This window comes from Rhynchophorus ferrugineus, unplaced genomic scaffold, assembly GCF_030347505.1.
Source record: "Rhynchophorus ferrugineus isolate W39M unplaced genomic scaffold, kcgeb_rfMv2 rfM2, whole genome shotgun sequence".
Lineage (NCBI taxonomy): Eukaryota > Metazoa > Arthropoda > Insecta > Coleoptera > Curculionidae > Rhynchophorus > Rhynchophorus ferrugineus.
Genome location: NW_027472581.1, coordinates 30524864 through 30547143, shown reverse-complemented (window position 1 = coordinate 30547143; position 22280 = coordinate 30524864). Strand labels below are relative to the sequence as shown.

Genomic DNA, 22280 nt, shown 5'->3' with positions numbered 1-22280 from the left:
ACAATAAAGTTACACATTGAATCTTTGCCCATTTTCACTAATAGATATCGCTGCTCAAAATACATGCAAGAACCTAATATAATCGAAAACATTATAAAAATAAACATTATAATATCATAAACCTACAGAATATAGTTTTTGCAATATTTCTTAATACATATATTAAATTATCTATTTATATATAATTAATAATATTGCGATAACCTATTTCTTATATTTAAACGGATATTGAGCAATAACCCAAAAATAATTTTAATCAACGTACCATACTGCAAGTTATTTTATTTACTTCGCAGTAACAGTATCATAGTTTGCTTTAATGTTAATGCTTTAATATGCTTTAATATATGCCCGGAATATCTGTAGGAATAAAATGTGTATAAAAATTCAAATAGTTCAAATATAACGTACAATTATGACAAAAAATATACGATACGCACGGATAAGCTGTGTCTTTTATACTTTAACCCGCACATCCTGTCATTTTCTTCGTCAATGTTACCAATTAATTTTTCCACGTTATGAACATAACCTTACTTTATCAAGTAACAAGGGACTGAATTTCTAAGCATATAATAATAATTCCAGGAATGATTTTGACTTTTGACATGACATTGTAGAAATCTGTACAAAAAAAGTGACAAAAAAAACAAATAATTAATAGATTTCGAATGATATATTTGTAAATTAAAAATGTACTTTATAAACTACCCCAGTAATTTCATCAGCACGACACTGGTTTAATAAATACCGTTTTTGTCGGAAATTTACTCTACCATGAATATAAGCAAAAGTGGTATTTCCATGGTTTTAGTGTTCTTTTTCAGGATTCGCTAAACGTTATATTATTTTTAGACTCCGAACGTTTCGTGCTATTCGCGATGTCCAGTTGCTAGACTATTTTTTGTTTGTGTTGTTTGTTTTTATTATTAATACGTCTGCTAAATTTTGTGTGCTTTTACATAGTTATTCCGTGTATAATTTGTGCTGTTGTGGATAAAATGAATACAGATTTGATTAACAGCATCCAGAAAAAATCTCCAACGTAAGTTCTTTTATGAATTCTAAAGCTTCAGTATTCAAAATTGTCATATTATTTATGTAATATAAAATTAGCGCCAAATCCTTTCACTTTTTATAACTTTAAACATTGTATAAGAGATGACAGCACATAAGTAATCATTGTCATCAAAGCTTGAGGTAATCAGTTTCAATGTATTTTTCTGACTTATATAATATCATGATTGTATTGTTACTAAACATTTTCTTTATTACCCGTATATGATATAAATTACAATATTACATAAATGATCGTCAAACCATACGTCATAATCATAAGTCAAGCGAATTAAGTCGATTATATTTTATTTACTACAAATGAAAATTAAAAAATTAAATCAATTTAACTATTTAATATCAGACCATTAAATATTTGCAATCTAATACACTTACCCTAATTTTTGTACTTAAATTTAAGATTACGTACAATAGATGGCAGTAAAAACAACAAAATATTCTATCAATAACAGCATTGAAAACATTGTATCATTACTTCAGAGGTGGCCTAAACAGTTCTTTTTATTTGATGTTTTACCCAGCTAATCGGTGAGATTATAATACATTTCAGGAATATATATCGCAGGAATGTTTTCGCATTTTTATATGTGCAAAAGATCATATATAGCTTTCTTTTAGTTTGTTTAAAATCTTATCATGCTTTTGGTAGATTTATATTTCGTGCTTATTTTAAATTAAATTATATGTTATTTATTTTTACTGTTCATTATTAGTGCTTTAAATATGATATGACAATCTTACGTTTAATTTTAATTTTACTTATCAGATATTAATGAAATGCGGCACATATAAATATTAGGTAATTATATTGAAACACATATCGAATGTAAGAATAATTATTTACGCTGGCACAATATCCGACACTTTACTATTTTTAATATGTAATATTTCTATTTCTATATTAATATAGGAAGTTTGAATGGTGTTTTTCAAGCTATCGACGATAGATGACAGCACACAACTAATTATAGATTTAAACATGTTGCCCATGAGAGATTAATTTAATATATAACATGCAAATAATGCAACCAATAATATACACCAGTATAATGTAAAAGTATATTATATGACTATATATATATATATATAAAACAGAACATATACATATACTATATATATTATATATGTACTACTATATATACATACATATATTTATAAATTGGATTTTACTTTCTAAATTTCAAATTATGACTTCTCTTACAACAAGTGCACAAAATAAACTTAAATAAAAGTACCATTTTGGAATATGTATTTACATATTATTATTACAGTATTAGCTCCTTATTATCGTGTTTATATTCCTATTTTTACTAAATCTTTACATTAGGATATAAAGTTTAACTGCACTAAAATAGATAGTGATAAATAAAATATAGTATCCACATATCAGGTGCAGACCGTACCATGTGTATGCACGTAAAGTTTGTACGAAATGCTGACATCAATAAAAAGGACGGTGGGAGGAATGTTGAATTGCTGTAGTTACTGTTGTTAGCGAATGAGTCAGTAAAGCAATCATCCACAGAAGATTACCGTAACAAATTACGAATTATTTTTATTTAGATAAGTCTACCGTTTATTCAGTTTTCTCCTATCGCTTATCGTTTAAATTAAAATAATGGGTGACATGGAAAGTGAAGAAATAATGTGGAAACAAATATACACAAAATTAAACTCTCAGAAATCGCTCACTGCAAATGAAGAACAAACAGAACATGATATTTGGTAAGACAAAATTTAAATTTCATTCATAAATACATAATTCTTTAGTGATACAGTTTTTCTCATAAACACCCCTATTTTTCATTGTCATAATTTTTAATTAGCAATGATCTCACCGAAACATGAATGGTATTACAGTTGTGTTGAGATTTACATCTTATTTTTTCCATGCCAAGGTCAAATATTACTGAACTACTTAGCCTTATTATGAATTATTTTTGAAAAAAATTAAATAGTTAATAATTCTAGAATTGCAGGCAACTAAACATACGCGTTCGAAGGGCATGTCGGTTCTTTATATACATTTTGTTATGTTACTCCTTTCAATTCAATTAACCTTGAACAATATGAAACAAATTTGTTATTTGTTATTGTTTAGTGACGTTTGCTTATTGTGCTGGGCATAATTTAAATCATGTACATCTTATAGATTTCAAAAGGTTCAATTTCTGTTAATTTAAAATAAGTGGAAGACATTTAGTGGAAAACAATATGTGCGCAAAATCGGCGAATTTAATCAGCTCGTATTTTGTGTTAACGATTTTATTTCTTCATAATTTGAAAGATATATAACCGTTATATAAGTATCTGTGATAGTATATACTTTGACTATATAAAAATGTTTAAATACTTTTTATCCAAGTCTCCTACATTTCAAAGTTTGAGGTTAATTCAAACTGGAGTACAAGGTGCTGCTAGTAAATATGAAAAAGCCTATATAAATGGTCAATGGACATCAGCAATAAGTGGAAAATATTTCGAAGTTTCTAACCCTTCAAATGGAAAGGTAGTGGCAGAAGTCCCTGATATGGGTATACCTGATGCCCAAATTGCTATTGATTCAGCTTTCTCAGCTTTTCAAAATTGGAAAAATACAACCGCCAAGGATAGATCTCAAATTTTAAGACGCTGGTATAACTTGCTGGTGGAAAATCAGAGCAAAATTGCTCATATCTTAACAGCAGAGTCAGGAAAACCATTACTAGAAGCAAAAGGAGAGGTAGTCTATGGAAATTCTTTTGTGGAGTGGTTTTCTGAATTATCTCGTCAAGTTAGAGGTGAAATTATTGAAAGTTCCGTACCGTCAAAAAAAATTCTAATTCATCACCAGCCCATTGGAGTGGTTGGTCTTATTACACCCTGGAATTTTCCTCATGCTATGATTGCAAGAAAAGCTGCAGCTGCACTATCTGTTGGATGCACTGTTGTTATTAAGCCAGCAGAAGATACACCCTTAACAGCTATTGAGATGATTAAGTATGCTGAGGAAGCTGGTTTTCCACCAGGTGTGATAAATATTATTACCAGCAGTCGAGATAATGCTGCAGATGTAGGAAAACTATTATGTGAGAATCATCTAGTTGCAGGTATATCTTTTACGGGTTCAACAACAGTTGGCCGCATTTTATATAGACAATGTGCTAATGGAATCAAGAGATTAGGACTGGAGTTAGGCGGAAATGCCCCTTTAATAGTTTTTAAATCAGCAAATCTAGATACAGCTGTAGACTCAGCTCTTGTGTCAAAATTCCGCAACTGTGGCCAAACCTGTGTTGCTGCAAATAGATTTCTAGTTCAAGAAGATGTGTTTGATGCTTTTGTAGAAAAATTAGTATCAAAGGTGCAACTATTGAAAATGGGAGATGGTTTTCAAAATGGTGTTCAGCTTGGACCTCTGATAAATGAACAACAGCTTAATAAAGTCACTGATTTTGTACATGATGCAACTAGTAAAGGAGCTAAAGTTATTATAGGTTAGTACTAAAATAATCACTTTAACTTGTGGAAGTAATAATTTGTATGTTATATATTTCAGGAGGAAAACCAGCTAATTCTCTGGGTGAACTATTTTATGAACCAACAGTTCTCACTGGTATTACATCAGACATGAAAGTTTACACTGAGGAAATATTTGGTCCTGTAATCAGTATTATTAAATTTAAGACAGAAGAGGAGGCAATAAATATATCAAATAGCTGTGATGTAGGTCTTGCTGGTTATTTCTTCTCTGAAGATATATCTCAGATATTCAGAGTGAGCAAAAACTTGGAGACTGGCATGGTTGGTGTCAATGAAGGGTTGATATCTTGTGCTGAGGCACCATTTGGTGGCATAAAACAATCAGGTTTGGGCAGAGAAGGATCCCACCTTGGAACTGAAGATTATACTTATATTAAATATACTTGTATTGGTAATTTGTCCTAAAAATGTTGATATATTAATTTATATTCATGATTTTAACTACTTTTGGAAGTAGATATTTTAAATTTTGACAAATATTATTTGGGCACGATCAGCTTATCTATATACATATGTGGTGAATGTTTGTTACCTTAATTTTACTATTTAGGGAACACAAAATTATATCGTTTAGGTATCTTAGATGTAAGAATTCAAGTCTTCCAACATGTCTTCCAAAATAATTCATATCTGTGGTTGTAGATTAATAGTTTTACCTATTTTTAGCAATACCGATGCACTATAGCAATAAGAAAATACAAATAATTGTTTTAAATACTAGTCATAAATATACTTCAAATAAATGTTATTACAATTTGTTAGAGTTTTTTTTTCTAATTTATGCCATATGCTTATTAAAGCAGAACAAGAAATATTTCTCTTCAGCTGTAATGTTATATTGGAATGTGAAAATTAAAGGTATCAAAAGTTTTATTAGCCGGCTTGGTGGCGATGGGACGGTCGTCGTACTGTTGCGATAACCGCGGGTTCGAATCTTGCTGGCATGGTCGTAAATTTTATGTTTGTGATTGTTTGATATTTGCGAATGTTCTAGGCAAGAGTGTAAAATCCGACTAGGAAAATGATCCCAGTCACGCCAGTAACCAGTCTGGGTAAGACCGGATGTCTTCTGGGATGATTTCTAAAGTTGGTCACTGGCCAGTCCAGTCCAGATAAACCCATAGTTGGTAAAAAGAGACTTTAAAATATAAAAAAAGTTTTATTACTAATATACAATATGGTGTATTTGTATGTGTATTTACTTTCAATTGAAGATTTCATTTGATTTTAATTTTTTTTCATTTTTGTTTACCAAGTAAAGATATTGACATGGTCAAATAATCGCTCTAAGTTTTCATCAATTAAAAATTCATTAAATAATAAATATAGAAGTTAAAAAATCAGTAAAAAAAAATTTTCAGTTATACAATTAAACTAAAATATAACGTTCAATTTATAAGGATTTACGTTTGTTTTGTATAAAATCCTAAAATTGGATAATTGACAATATAGTTGCGAAAAATTGATAATGGTGTTTTTAAATATATTCAAGTGTTTTTATTCAATAACGTTAGTCATTTTTATTTAAGATTAAGAAGATATGTATAGAAAATATAATAAATGTACTTTTCTGATTTTTACTATTAGGATACAACAGATCGATGGAGGTTTTTTCGAAAAATTCGGCTCGTTATTCCGCGAACACGCGGAAATGGTTGAAGTAAAGGAGGAAGAAGAAAAGAAACAAGTTGCGGAAGCAGCAGCTGAAATAGCTCCAAAAGTAAGCATTCCATAATTTAATCCAGTAATTAAATTAGAAATATTTACTGAGTTCGAATTTTCTATGGTTCGAATTTCTTTGTGGTATAAATAGGCAACCGGTATTACTGATTTATATCTTGATATTTTCTAGGAAGATGAGGGTGAAAACGAAAACGAGTCCTTACCGACCATCTCAGAAAGTGAAGCTGAAAATGAAGTATCTTCTAGTTCAGACTCTGACGGAGAACCAGAACGAGACAAAGCACTTCTAATAGGAGTGGCATTTAATGTAAGTAACTATCGATTAAAAATTATGTATCTATAGAAGTGACAGTTCGTCTATGAAATGTTCTTGTGAATCTTGGAAAGGAAAATTCTGTGTCGGCTATGTGTTGTCATACTTTTTGAACGAACATTGTATCAATGATAATGCCGGTTCATTATTAAATGCTGGAGTATTACCCACCGACACGAATTTAACTAATAAACATTATAATCAGAGATAGAGATAAAATAGACACATATATTGTTAATTAACACTGAACAGTCGTTGCGAAATGTTTGAATAGAAATTAACGTAATTGTGAAAAAAATGCAAAGTTACCTGTATACGTTTTTGGATCAAATTAGAAAGCAAGTAAGTTTATTTTTATATTAGATTTGATATTGGGCTAACTTAATATTTAATAAGATACTATTTCCAAAATTTTGACACATTACATTATAAGGTTATGTTTTCAAAAAGTCATTATATAATTGGTTTTGTTTATATTTTAGGTTTCATGATTGGTTAGGAAATTCTTATAAATCATAATTATAATAATTAATAGCAAAATCGATTTTTATATGCCTTAATATATATATATATATATATAAATTATATCAGTATAGTAAAAATCAATTATTTCAAGCATTGCTATGGAGAAGCTAACAAAAGAAATTTGATTATTGATTATTTTCTTTCGTCTCTGTTTTATTTTAAGCTCACGGAGTATTGAACTTTTATATTATTGTAAAAGTTTCAAGCAAATGGACGTCACTGTTCTGACGCAATGACAAGTTGTAGATATTATACCGCAAATAATATTTAAAATACAATAATATCACTACTCATTATCATTAATAAAAGGGAATTGACTAAAATATGAAACATTAAAAATAGTTTAATAAATAAGGATTAACTTTAATTGCGTCATTTTATTTTGTTAAAAGTTTATGATTCTTTCTGAATCAGGTTTTCTGTAGATGTTCATTTCGTTTCGACTGACACTCTGCATATTGTTTTTTATATTTGGTTCCCGGTTCTAAATTTCTTATATCAGGCGTCTGAGATATAATAACCAAGTAGTGATTTTAAAAAGAGCAATTATAATCTATCAAACATATCAAACAATAACAATATATCAATATAATTCAAACACTCAAACATGCAAACAAATATAATTCTGAGATATAATAACCAAGTAGTGATTTTAAAAAGAGCAATCATAATCTATCAAACAAATCAAACAATATATCAAACATTATAGAGATAGAGATAAAATAGACACATATATTGTTAATTAACACTGGACAGTCGTTGCGAAATGTTTGAGTAGAAATTAACGTAATTGTGAAAAAATGCAAAGTTACCTGTGTACGTTTTTGGATCAAATTAGAAAGCAAGTAAGTTTATTTTTATATTAAATTTGATATTGGGCTAACTTAATATTTAATAAAATACTATTTCCAAAATTTTGACAGATTACATTATAAGGTTATGTTTTCAAAAAATCATTATATACTTGGTTTTGTTTATATTTTAGATTTCATGATTGGTTAGGAAATTCTTATAAATCATAGTTATAATAATTAATAAATCAAAATCGATTTTTATATGCCTTAATATATATATATATATATATATATATATATATATATATATATATATATATATATATATATATATATATATATATATATATCTATTAGTTACAAATGGTTTATATCAGTATAGTAAAAATCAATTATTTCGACAAAGAAAAGATGAGTAACTTTGGTTCTCATAAAAAAGTTTATTTGGTTTTTAATTTTTTTTTTTTCGTTATGATTGAACAATTATATCAGCTAAATGGTTACCGCGATTCGCTATGCAACCTTCGGCTCTTTTTAAATAATTTTTCATGACATTCTGCAACACCTGAGGCTGAATTTCTTCAATTTCGTGACGAATATTGTCTCTAACATGTTGAATTGTTTGGGGCTTATTCACATAAACTTTTGATTTAAAAAAACCCATAAGAAAAAGTCTGGTGCTGTTAATTCCGGAGATCTGGCTGGCCATGCTAAATCGCCACTTCGCGAAATTAGTCTTTATGGAAAAACGTCATTAAATATATGATAATAATGTCCTCTAGTTCTTACTCTTGCAATTCAAGCACAAGAAAATTTCGAATAATGTCTTAGTACCGTTCAGCAGTAACAGTAACTGGAACATCTTGGTCATTTTCAAAAAAATAGAGACCAATGATGTTTCCAGCATGTATACCACACCATACAGTTGTTTTTAGAGGATGCAAGTGGATTCTGTTTATTGGCGTGGCCACTGAGAAGAAAATAGGCTTCATCGCTCATGATCAATTTAGAAGAAAAATCTTCAAATTCACCTGACAGCCTTAGAATTGCATTACTGTACTGAACTCGTTCATCAGGATCTCTCGGTAACAATTTTTGGACTAATTGAATTTTGTAGGTGAGAGGAAAAATGTTTAATTATAATCTCCATTAAATAATTATTAACAGCATAAAAAATTAAGTTTGACAAGGGTTGTTGGAACATTATTTTTCAATATATTATTGTGAAACTTGTGCAAATAGTAGAAAAACAATTGGAATTTAAAAAAAAATACAGTAAAGTCATATTACTATAAATTTTATTTAATTCACTGCAAATATTTTAAAATGTATCCCATATATTGACATGTAAAAATAAGCACCAATTAACCGCACTATACTCAAAAATTAGTTTCTTAGCTTCCTCCCAAAAACACTACCATATTTTCGACCTAAAATATAATGTAGAACTCATTAAATACAGTAGTTTTAAAAAAGAGTCACTTAAATATCTTATTCTTTAGACAGCGGTCATATCACTGCGATTTCAAGACGTTACTCGTTCATTTTTCCATGATATGTCTCTATATGCGCTTGTTAGCAAGTATATTTTTTAGTTTATAATTTGAAAAGGTACTAGCATAATATGCTCTTATAAAGACGGTGATTCTTCCATTCAAATCATCTTGTACAGATCAGCGTTCTTTTTTCATACTACTTAGCCGTTGTATTTGAAATAAATTAAACACAGTTAACAAATATTTCATCTTCAAAACAGTAATTAAATTTCTAGAATATAAACATACACCATGCAGCAAATGTAAATTCGTACCTGTTTATATAATTCTTGTCTCTATGTTTGACGGATGAATTGCCTGATGACTTCATTTATACATTTTGTGCCACCAAATAAAAGTAATATTCTTAATTTATGGTTTTATTATGTCTACTTCATAGTGAAATTTCCACAGATACAGTATTTTCTCTTGAGGCTAAATATATATTCTGCGAATACACGCGTTCGAGCCAAACGATGAAACCATCAAATGATTTTTGGATACTGAAACTTTCCGAGAGGAACCGAACGCGCCACGGGTTGATTTGTTGACCGTTAACGGAGAGATATTCTCCCATTATTCTCCGAATGTTCGCGCATGGTCTCGCACTGATCCCGAGCCATTCGCTTCGTTCATGTCTGTACTGACTATTAGATATCTCATTAGTATCACCATTCAAAACAGATGGCCCCTCATATCATAGTATAGTCCGTAGCCAGTGCAGTACTAGCGATAGCGAACATAACTTAATTATGTAACAATATTTTTGCAATTGTTGATTACTGCCATCCTAATTGTCAAACGCAATTTGACGTTTCCAATAGCATGTTAGCCAAGACGTGTTATCTTTTTGGAGCGATTACTCACAGTGACTTAAATAATGTCAAAAACTGGAATTAATATTTGAAAGTTTTCGTGTGATGATTTATTATCCATTTCGACGTGCGCTGTTAAGACAATAAACATCAATAAATTGACTTCCTTTTTTTCCTCTAAAATGGTATCTTTTGCCATAATAATTTTATAACAAATTTATTCACCAAAACCCAGTCATCCAAAATTAGTTTCTATCAACCAAAAAAACTTTGATGCAATAAATTTCTTCAACAAAAAAATTGCCTATTTTGAAGCAAAGTACAAAAATGGTACCGAAAAGTTGGAGGGTCGCTATAATCAGTGTATTACCCTTGAAGGGAATTATGTTGAATAAAAAAACTAATTTTGCCAAAAAAATGTGTTTTACTATGGAAGGAACTTTTACCTTTTTCCATCAACTTTTGTCTTTACATTCTTTTTATTAGCGCCTTACCAAGGGAGGCTTAATGTTCCATTTTGAAATACCTATGTCTGTACACAAATTTAAATAACAAGGCTCCATTAATTTGGTTACATGCTTTTAAAAATGGTTTTCTTTTAAAAGCAATGTCTGGAAGTTGCATTGAACATCTTCGTGGGTTTTCTTTATAGTATTTAAATTTATAGTATGTTTATATTAAAAAGAGTACTCACCGTTTTCATACATTTCATAAATTCAATCTTGAATAAAACTAACATCAAGATATGTAGGCATTTTTTTCCGTTAATCCAAAATTATATTGTTTTTCTTTTTTTGAGAGATTTAAGTCATAACATTCATACTGAAATTTAGGGCAACTGCAACATAATATATATATATATATATATATATATATATATATATATATATATATATATATATATATATATGTGTGTGTATATATATATATATATATATATATATATATATATATATATATAATGTTATAAATGGTTATTGTCGATTGTTAAGAAAGTTACAAGGATGTATGTAATACTAAGTTCACGGGGTTATTTGGTAAAGATATAATTATAAAACTACAAATAAATTGTTGAAATAACAGATTTAATTAACAGTTACATTAAATACATTAAGATTGCTAATCAATATTTCAATGATACGATACTGATGTTATGGGACATGCTTTTCATCTGAGTTTAAATTAGCTTCAAATTTCTTTAGATTTATTTTTAACATAAATGTTGTAAGCTCGATTTTATATTAAAATGGTGGAATAATAACAAAATCATTTACGATACTATGATAGCAAAAAATTTAGTCGTAATATTTCACTCATATTTCATAACCATCTTAAAATACATTGAGATTAAAGATTAATTATTTATTTCTGAGAAGGTTGAGTAATATTATTTGAATGAAATCACCATTAGCACTTTTAAATGCACTTAATGAACTACGTTTCACTTAATAATTTAGGGAAAGTACAAAAACAACGATATGGCAATAAACCTAATGTATTTGAACATAAAGGACAATACCAAAATGCTTTATATTTAATGATTATATATAATGATTTATATATAATTATATTTAAATGAACCCTTTTTGAGATCACCTGGATCACCTCTTTGTATGTCTAATCAACCAGTACGTGTATTTACTTGGTTAACATTGATCACTAGCTATAAACGAACGAGATAAGATAACTCTTGGTTTCATAGGCATGATAATTACAGTTTTTATTACTTGCTCAGATTATGTTGCCTCCTCTGTTTTGTTTTCCTCATTTTCCGTCCACCAATATGAGGGCTATGCGGGTGCATAACCATGCACTTTTAAATTATATGGACATAATTAGGATTCTGTTTTCGATTCTGATTCTGAACAGCTATTTTATTTGTTTTATTTGTTCTTCAACTACTTCTACAAGATCGGATTTTTATTATTTTTGTAGAATAAACTGTTTGAGGTATTAATGTCTTCCTCCCGTTAATTTAATTTATTTGTGGACATTCCTCAAGTCCTCTGCTTAAAGCTTTTATTCTTGGTTTTACAGATTGTAGAGCATCCGTTTAAACTGTAGACAAATATTTGTCATTGTTCTGATTGTCAGCCGTTATTTTTGCTCTAGGATATTAGGAATCCCCTTTTATTACCATGATTTTCATATGTGAGTAAAATTGATTGTTCTCCAATTTGATTTGTGGAAGAACTGGGCCCTTGTATATTTTCAAAAGAATAAACCACCATTAATATAATTAGTTTTGTTAACAACTGTCAATCCTGCCCATAAATGCTAACAATATATTAATACGCCAAGTAAATACAGCATCAACCAACAAAAGTCCATGCACAGTATAAAATCCTATCATGGTACCGAGTACCATTTAAATAACAATTACTAAAAAACAGTCAAGTCGTTATTTTTCCCTCGCACAGAACACAAATCAAGATACTATCAAATTGGCTTCCTAAACCGTGACATTAAGAATGTCATCAAAGGAAAACTAACGAACAAAGATACAGGCGATACTACAACCTGTCCAGACAGGTCAACTACATAGCTTTGGTCGTTTCTTAAGGTGATATGGCCCTGCTTGTGATTAGGTTTGAACGATGGTTTGGATTATGTCAAATTTAAGAGCACTGGATGGTTTGCGTCTTGTAGACCTAAAGATGTGACTTCAGAAAAAATTACAAGAACATAATTAAAATGGTTAAATTGTACTATATAACACCAATTGTTCATGCAGAATGTCCATCATAGCGTCCACTGTATAACACCATCGGGATGGAACCTTTTGTATCAAAAGAAATATCAGGTTATAATCGTCATATGTTCGCGGTCCTGTCTTTTCATCCAAAAATGATGTGCGAAAGATTATTTTTCGGCTTATATTCGGATCTTAACGACTTCTTATTTCGAAGGTCATAAAAGTGACCAAATTAGAAGACTGATAAAGCGGTATCCATCAGAGAGCAAACAGTTTCATTCAGTTTTAGTAGCTCGTAATACACTACACTTTTTTGATCCCTTCGATATATGCATAGCATGTCCTTATTGTCATTAATATTCGGTTTCCGTGCCGATATAGGTGGCTCTTCTGTCAATCATGCCCATAAATGCTAACAATATATTAATACGCCAAGTAAATACAGCATCAACCAACAAAAGTCCATGCACAGTATAAAATCCTATCATGGTACCTAGTACCATTTAAATAATAATTACTAAATAATAACAGTCAAGTCGTTATTTTTCCCTCGCACAGAACACAAATCAAGATGCTATCAAATTGGCCTCCTACCGCAAACTGCCAACCGTTCTTTCCTATCCATATTTAATATAATAATTTAGAGAACAAAATTAACAATATCGCATGACGAAGTGACGTTCGGAACCGACTAAACTGTTGAGATATAGGTACTTCTTATCGGACAGCGTTTGGTTTATTTTGTGTCGACGCGCTGCATAGACAGGACGTCTGCCGAGTGATGGTACTCTCCCGAAGGGAGAGTAATATAATTGAAAGGATGTTCCTCGTAGTTAGAAAACCCTCAGTAGAGGTAAGCCTTTTCCTTTTTTTATGTGTGGACTGATAGCAACGTTGGTCTACAGGATTTTCATGGTAGGATATTTTATATGCGAGGATATTTTGACGCTAAGATATTTTTATATAAGGACATTGATATATTCGGGTATTTCTAAGTTAGGTCATTTTATTGGTTATTTAACAGATGAGTGACCGAAAAGATATATACCGTGCGTTTTACGGTCTATCTACATTGGTCTAAACTTTCGATTGTTTACTAGTTTTATTGGGATATTTTGATTGAGGCCAAGAATATCTTTTGATTAGGATATTAGATATTAGTTTAGGTTATTGTGGCTATTGTACCTTTCAAATTGTATTATAAGTTAGATTATTGGAGAATATTGTTGGTGTTATATTGCGCGACCGATACGGCCCTGGTTGTTAAAAAAAACGGTGTGTTTATGATAGACAAAGATATGAGTGAGAGAGTAAGATGTTGAACAAACAGTATCATGAAGGCTCAACCTCAACAGTCTCAAAATCTCATGTGATTGTAATATTGCCATATTTTCCTTGTCTTGTAGTAAAGGTAAATGATCTGTTAATAAATACTTCTTAATTATTTCAATGTAATAAAACATAACAAAATACTTACTATTTAAATTACAAGTAGGAATTACATCTTGTTTCAGCCATAGCTTCATCTTTAAAATGATTACAAACTTTTCTGGACCTATGTAAGAGGTCATAAGAGATCCTCTTAAGGTTTTTGTTATTAATTTTTAAGGGTCATATATCGGGTAGAGCAGGATCCTTTCGAAAAGCATGCATTCTATAAAAATTTTAGAATATAAGAAAACTCTTATATTAACAAATATATTTAGTAAGTCATTTATAGCTAAGCTAAACCAAAAAGGAATAACTAATAAACTATCATACACAGAATAATCTAAAATAATTAAAATTGTTAAATATAGAAATACATACCTAAATAACTGAAGTAAATAAACACCACAAATTATATCACCAAAAAATGGCCGTTAACTACTTACATTTTTCATTTGGCCGCGTGACGGGGATTCCGAAAAGCTGAGCGCGATCCGTCCATTTAACTTTCACTTCTATATTTCTGTATTCTATGGTGAAGTGACGTAGCGTAAGTCGCGGCAAGATTTTGTGGGTTTAAAGAACAATAGCTACCGCGCATTATTGCTTCGCAGCATGCCGTGACGCATTTTCGGCTAACGTGATCTGCGGAACGCAGCGTTCTTGTCGCAGTTTTTCGTCTAAAGTCACGGTGAGTGTTTAAAAATGGAAGAAGAATTAATCGAAGAAGTGCGAATTCGACAATTTTTATACGACTCAAGTCATGTAAACTATATGAGGACTAAATTTTTTAAATACAGTTTTTTACTAAATTATTTAATTAAAGCAAATTATTCGTGAGTCTTTCTTCTTTTTAGATACAAAGTTCGTAGTTACCTTTTACTAGCTATCTGAAAGATAAACATTACCATTTCAGATTCGAATTCGTCTTCCGAATCATATTCATAACTAAGTTCCATTTCGTCGTTATCAATTACCATTGTACCAAGTCTACTAATGTGTACAGCTCTACTGTGAAGCGAGAACTGCGGTATTGGCAGTTTTATTTGCCGTACACTCACTGTTTCACCTCACCAAACTGTTTCCCATTTTGCGTCTGACCTTAAAGTTGTTTTAAGACCTACACATTACATAACTGACACAGTTGGTTCAGTTGGAATCAGGTTGACGTTAAATTGGCAATCGTTCCGCAGTTACTTGAAGCATTGTTTTTTGTAGATAAGTAGAGTTCGGACAGCAGTATCACAATTGAAGCTATAAGGTCACGAAAGGTGGATTGAAGGTGCACAAATACCTCTAGCCATAAACTATTACAATTAAAAACACCCCTAGTCCGCAATTACAATTAATGATTAATTAATTAATTATTTAGAGTGGTGCACCATCAAAGGTGGAATGCACTAGCTCATTCATAGATTGTTAAAAACAATATGGTGTCACCTAAAGTTCGAAAATTATTCCATAAGGTGTATACCATGGAAATTTGAAGGAAACCGTGACATTAAGAATGTCATCAAAGGAAAACTAACGAACAAAGATACAGGCGATACTATAACCTGTCCAGACAGGTCAATTACATAGCTTTGGTCGTTTCTTAAGGTGACATGGCCCTGCTTGTGATTAGGTTTGAGCGATGGTTTGGATTATGTCAAATTTAAGAGCACTGGATGGATTGCGTCTTGTAGACATAAACATGTGACTTCAGAAAAAATTACAAGAACATAATTAAAATGGTTAAATTGTACTATATAACCTCCAATTGTTCATGTAGAATGTCCATCGTAGCGTCCACTGTATAACACCATCGGGATGGAACCTTTTGTATCAAAAGAAATATCAGGTTATCATCGTCGTATGTTCGCGGTCCTGTCTTTTCATCCAAAAATGATGTGCGAAAGATTATTTTTCGGCTTATATTGGGATCTTAACGACTTCTTATTTCGAAGGTCATAAAAGTGACCAAATTAGAAGACTGATAAAACGGTATCCACCAGAGCAAACAGTTTCATTCAGTTTTAGTAGCTCGTAATACACTACACTTTTTTTGATCCATTCGATATATGCATAGCATGTTCTTATTGTCATTAAAATTCGGTTTTCGTGCCGATTTAGATGGATCTTCTGGACTAGTCGATTATTTTTTTGTTTGGTCAACAACGAAACCGCGATATTGATACGGTTCGAAATAATCAGAATAGTATAAGTGTTCAATCAATTTGTGTGGTAAATATGCTCCTTTCGTTGATAATTTCTGCTGAGTTTTCGAAATTGGTCTTGCAACCTATTGTCTTCGCTTGGCGTTGTACAGACTTGGATCTACATTGATAAGCCCAACATGGGTTAATTTATTACTTAATTAATTTTTTGCATTGCATTAATTCAACATTTAAGTATGTTTTAGACACTATTCTTTCACGTACCGTATTAACAATGGCACTAGGTTGTTTAATAACTTAAACAAAACTGAAAGTTGCAATATTCCACTGAATCACTCCTATGGCTAATAAGAGAAAACACGAAGTAATTTATATCGAGTTTAGTGAACTTGGCGAAACCTATGGGAGGTTAGACGTGTTTTTCGAGACATTGGTTAAACATTTCATTAAATAGTAAATAAGAGTAATTTATGCTTTATCAAATATGTCGGATTTTGTATTTACTGTTTTAGTACGAAGTCATCCTCCAGCTGAGCCAACGCGTCGAAAGTAATAATCTAATCCAAATACTCGAGAAGGTTAAGTTATAAAAAATAATTTCACTAGTCTGCAACTTCTCAACAATTATGACTGGAATTTATAAACATTATGCCAATATTGTAATAATTATGTAAATATGGATGATATTGTCAATTAAAAGTCAGGAACATTGACATAAATAGTGCTCCTGCAATAAAGTCTCTATTTCAGAGCTTTGTTTTCAGTTTCTTCATAATCCGCATCCAAATCTAATATTTTTTAGAATATTTTTATGTTTCTATATTCGCTATTTAAATGTTTTAAAACTAATATATGTTAAAAATATACTAAATACATTAAATAAACTACAATTATTTGCAACAAAGATATAACGTTGGACAAAAAGCAGAACAGATCAGACAAAATAAACGTAGAACGATGATTCTGTGTTCTGTGACATTGTGTTCTGGCCTCAGATACTGCAATCACCAAAAAGCAGAAGCATTTGCTGAATATCTAGAAAAAAACTTTCAAACCAAACGAAACTAATATTGAACACAACTTTCCGGACATAGAAGCTGAAAATTCGATAATTTAATTAGTCACGCCGGAAGAGTTAACCAAAGTTATTAAAACTGACATTAATCCCAGGAAATCACCAGGCTACGATTTAATAACAGGGGAATTACTGCAAAAACTACCAAGAAAGGCAATTATAAAACTCACCAACTTGATTAATACAGCATTTAGATTAAAACATGTCCCAGACATTTGGAAGATGGCGGAAATTATAATGATCCCAAAACCTGGGAAGCCAGCAAACGAAATAAAAGCCTATAGACCTATATCACTGCTACCAGTAATATCTAAGGTTTTTGAAAATATCCTGCTGAAAAGAATAAAACCGATCATAGAGAGAAAAAATCTAATACCAATACAACAGTTTGGGTTTATTAACAAGCACTCAACAATTGACCAGATCCGCAGAATAACAGATGTTATTGAAAAAGCCTACGAAAGTAAAAAAGTATGCTCAGCTATATTTTTAGATGTAACACAAGCTTTCGATAAGGTTTGGCATAAAGGCCTTTTTTATAAACTACAGAAAATGCTACCAAAACAACACAATGAACTATTAAAATCATACATTACAACCAGAATGTTTAGATTCAAACAAGAAGAAGCTTACTCTACAATAATAGAAGCTAAAGCAGGTGTACCACAAGGAAGTGTACTGGAACCAATGCTTTATCTACTCTACACTTGTGATATACCACAAACGGAAAATATTACGATGGCTACATTTGCTGATGATACTGCGATTATAGCTGTCGGAGACAATAGTGAAGAAGTCTCACGAAAATTACAACAGGCAAGTGACAATATAAATAATTGGACACAAGCTTGGAAAATAAGAGTTAATGAAAGTAAATTTGTACATGTACAATTCACCTATAAACATACTGTACAAACACCCATAATTTTAAATAATACTATCATTAAATATACCAACAACGCTAAATATCTCGGAATGAATCTTGAAGTAAAACTTCGCTGGATGGAACATATAAAGAAGAAAAGAATATAGGAAAATGTACTGGCTAATTGGAAGAAAATCACAATTATCAGTACATAATAAATTGCCTTATATAAACTAATACTGAAACCTATATGGACATACGAAGTTCAATTATGGGGATGTTCTGCAAAGAGTAATATACATAATAATAATAATATACATAGAATACAAATTTTTCAGAATAAAGTCCTGAGAGGTATTGTGGGTGCACCGAAATACTATAGGACTGATTACCGACATCGAGACCTTCAGATACCCACAGTCAGTCAAGAAATCAAGAGAATTGCAAGGGGGCATGAGGAAAGACTCCATTCCCACACGAATATTGAAATATTACAACTATTGGATACCACCAGAACAGGACACAGTCTCAAAACAATCAAACCATCTGATCTTGTGTAGTGTTGTGTAGTGAGGTGCATTTACTAAAAAATTCAGCAGTGACATGTATAAACATTATTTCACCAGAGACTGAGATAGGGCCGATGGGTCCTCCTAGTTATATACCTAGATTTAAGTTATCATAAAGACAAGTTGTAGGTTAGATGGAAACGACTAGTAACAATATATTAATTCAATAATAAAAAAATATATTATCGACGTGACAATATCACGGGATAAAATAAAAAAGATAGCTCAGCGAGCTACTAACAGTATAATAAAACGCCTTGCCTCTATAAAATTAATCTCAACTTGTGGGTCTACTAAGTTACTCTTGAAATTTCTGAACTACTGGTAATACATCCTGCGTTATTAAAAAAAGTATCTAAAGCGCCTTCAGTCCATTCTCTTCACAAAAGTGAATGAGATTAAAAAAAAATTTGAGCGCTTGAAATGAACGCTTTTAATATTTTTCAAATATGCTAGTTATGCCATATTGGGCAAATCCCCAAGATACCCAAACTATTTCGTCGGAATGTCATCACTACATAGTATAAAACAAAGTCGCCTTTTCTGTCCCTATATCCCTATGTGCGCTTAAATCTTTAAAACTACGCAACGGATTTTGATGCCGTTTTTTTCAATAGATAGAGTGATTCAAGAGGAAGGTTTATATGTATAATACATGCATAATATACTAAGGCAACATTGCTAATTTTAGAGGTTTCTAACGTGATGTAAATTAACCTATTTTTTTAGACTTATTTAGCAATTAGCAAAAACGCTGCCTAACCCTACGAGTTAGATCAAATTAATGTACTACAGTATTGTACACCATAAAAAGGTCTACAAAAAAGTCCGCGATGGTATATGTTTATCTTTTAGGGATAACCCACATTAACCATTTTTATTGTTTACTTTTTACGTGAGAAAATGGCTTATTTACGAAGCTATTTTAAGCAATACGACATTAATCCTTATCGAATTAAGTACCTTAAATACAGTGTGCAATTAATATAGATCAATATGATTCCTTACAGCATGTAAATTAAACAAATATTTTCGGAGATATTACAAATTTAAAATTTGCGTTTAAAAATGTGTAATGTAATAAAAATTGTATGAATTTAGATATTCCAAAGATAGCAAGAAATCTTCATAGTAAGTATAGGGGAAGAGGAATTGTTTTACTCCAAATTTAATGCGTGCAGGCCAAGGGCAGTAATGAATGAACCAAAAATACTGGATCGATTTTAATCATGTTTTCATTGAGTGACATAGGCATATATATTTTATGCCCGTGCAAAGTCGGAGCGGGCCGCTATGTTTTTATATACAACGTTCATATTTTTTCTGTAGTGTATTTAATTTAGTATCAGCATTGCACCCGTGCGAAGCCGGGGCGGGTCGCTAGTATTAAATATTTCATATTAAAATATTTCAAGTAGTAAACACATGGGAATTCCCTTTAGAACAAATAAAATCAGATATAAAAATCAACGGTTCGAATACTATGCAATTTTTCTTTATCACCGTCAAAAAGTATTTTCTCTGCTTTTTGATTAATTTGCTGTAACTAAACATTGTATTTAAATAAAACATAGTAATGAAATTGGAATGAGCGAATAGTTTATTGTCAAATCTAAAAATAAAATAATTGTTTAAAGACAATATTTCCAATAGAAAATATATAACTTGTTGAGGGATGTGTATTCCTGAATCCATGAGCTCAATATATTTATTGGGATACTCGAAATATTTTTAATTTAAAGAAACGAACCCCATCAAAGTAATTATTAAAAGTTTAAGTGATACTTTAACACATTTGTTTTTAATTGGCAATAACATTTTGCACGATTTGTGATACTGAATCGCTTGCACAAAATTCCTCCTAGGAGCTATTCTTTTAGAAGTTTGTTTTTTAGTGAAGAATAAAATAGTAACTCCTATTTACATAGCTTCTTTCAAAAGGTGGTTATTTTTTGAAATGAAAAAACAAATATAGATAGACTTTCATATTTTCATACATCTTTCATACTTAATCTAGTCAATTTGGGATGTTCAATATTATCAGCCCATCTTTTAAAAACAACCGAATACTTCTTCAAAGAATAACAGTGCTGCAATTCATTACTATATAATAATTTAATCTCTAAACCGTATAAAAACTAAACACACCCTTAACTACGTAAGGCGTATTGAAAATGGCATACATAGTGATTAAAACAAGCTTAAAGCAGTAACATCTAGACATTGGGCATTGTGAAACATTTCTCCAAAATTGCTTAAATTAAATCTCTATTTTCTCTGTGGTCTAGATATAATAAACAAAAATTTCATTGTTGAACATTTGATTAAAATATATTTAACCCAACTCAGGACATAATAGAATAGATAAAAATAAATCTGAACTTAAACCAGGCGTTGTTCTGCTATTATTAAAACAAGCGATCAGTAAAATATCAGTATGATCAGTCGTCAGTTCGAAAGAGGGAAAATCGTCGGTTAACGGGAGAGTTTGTGATAAAAACATCTGATTTGTTTAACATTTTAGAGCAACAGTATCTACGATAATGAGAGTATACACGAGACATGGTAAAACATCGTCAGAATAAAGAAGAATAAAGTGATGTGGCCCGATAAATTATCATTTACATGGTTTGCTACAAATGACCAGGCATATGTATGGAGAACACCAGAGGAAGTCTGCAAACCGGACTGCCTGCTTCCTACAGTCAAACATGTAGGAAGGTTCTGAGGTTCTGCCATATTAGAAGAATGCATCCATATACATAACCAAAATGGTTCACTCTTGAGGAATATCAGAATATCATCAAACATTTTTCTTGTCCAGTGCAGTCGCCAGGCATCAACATCATTGATCCGTATGGGGACTGGGGACTAGAGCAAAGAGTGAGGAATAGATTTCCATCTCCAACATCATTGAAGCAACTGGTACAAACAACAGTATAAAGCCTAATCAATCAACGATGTTATATTTTATAGACCTGTTTCTTTGCTAACAATTGTCTCCAAACTTTTTGAAAGTTAATGACTTAATTCAGTCAGAATTGTTAGTTTGGAATCATATATTATTAACATTCTATATATTTCACAGACTATTGAATTAAACAAATAAATAAACTATATTCTACTATATAACTATATTATTATTTCAGACAGCTAATTCAAATCCGTTCCTATTAGTTTTAACAATAAAAGTCTAAAATACCTATTTGGGTTCACTAGCACTACTAT

General features: G+C 30.7%; 2 protein-coding genes across 4 annotated transcripts in view; both read left to right on the top strand.

The window, feature by feature from the left end:
- LOC143190548 (protein unc-13 homolog 4B) overlaps positions 1–22280 on the top strand; it is a 69848-nt gene that overhangs the window by 19163 nt on the left and 28405 nt on the right. The window contains exons 1-3 of one of the 3 annotated variants that reach the window (XM_076394907.1): positions 774–1045; positions 6187–6319; positions 6452–6589. In XM_076394907.1, coding sequence (XP_076251022.1) covers positions 1002–1045; positions 6187–6319; positions 6452–6589 — 315 coding nt within the window. In that variant the 5' untranslated portion in view covers positions 774–1001. Of the gene's footprint in view, positions 1–773; positions 1046–2535; positions 2803–6186; positions 6320–6451; positions 6590–22280 lie in introns of those variants that run through there. The other 2 variants (XM_076394906.1, XM_076394905.1) reach the window with 2 other exon arrangements.
- On the top strand, positions 2802–5357 carry Ssadh (Succinic semialdehyde dehydrogenase). Its single transcript, XM_076394929.1, has 2 exons — positions 2802–4553; positions 4616–5357. The coding sequence occupies exons 1-2, from the start codon at positions 3419–3421 to the stop codon at positions 5002–5004; spliced, it is 1524 nt and encodes a 507-aa protein (XP_076251044.1). The 5' UTR covers positions 2802–3418; the 3' UTR covers positions 5005–5357.

Bases quoted from the DNA above. Each gene is read 5' to 3' on its own strand.
- Ssadh (XM_076394929.1), top strand. From the start codon at position 3,419: ATGTTTAAATACTTTTTATCCAAGTCTCCTACATTTCAAAGTTTGAGG. The intron at 4,554-4,615 runs GTTAGTACTAAA...TATATATTTCAG, and splicing joins AGGAGCTAAAGTTATTATAG to GAGGAAAACCAGCTAATTCT.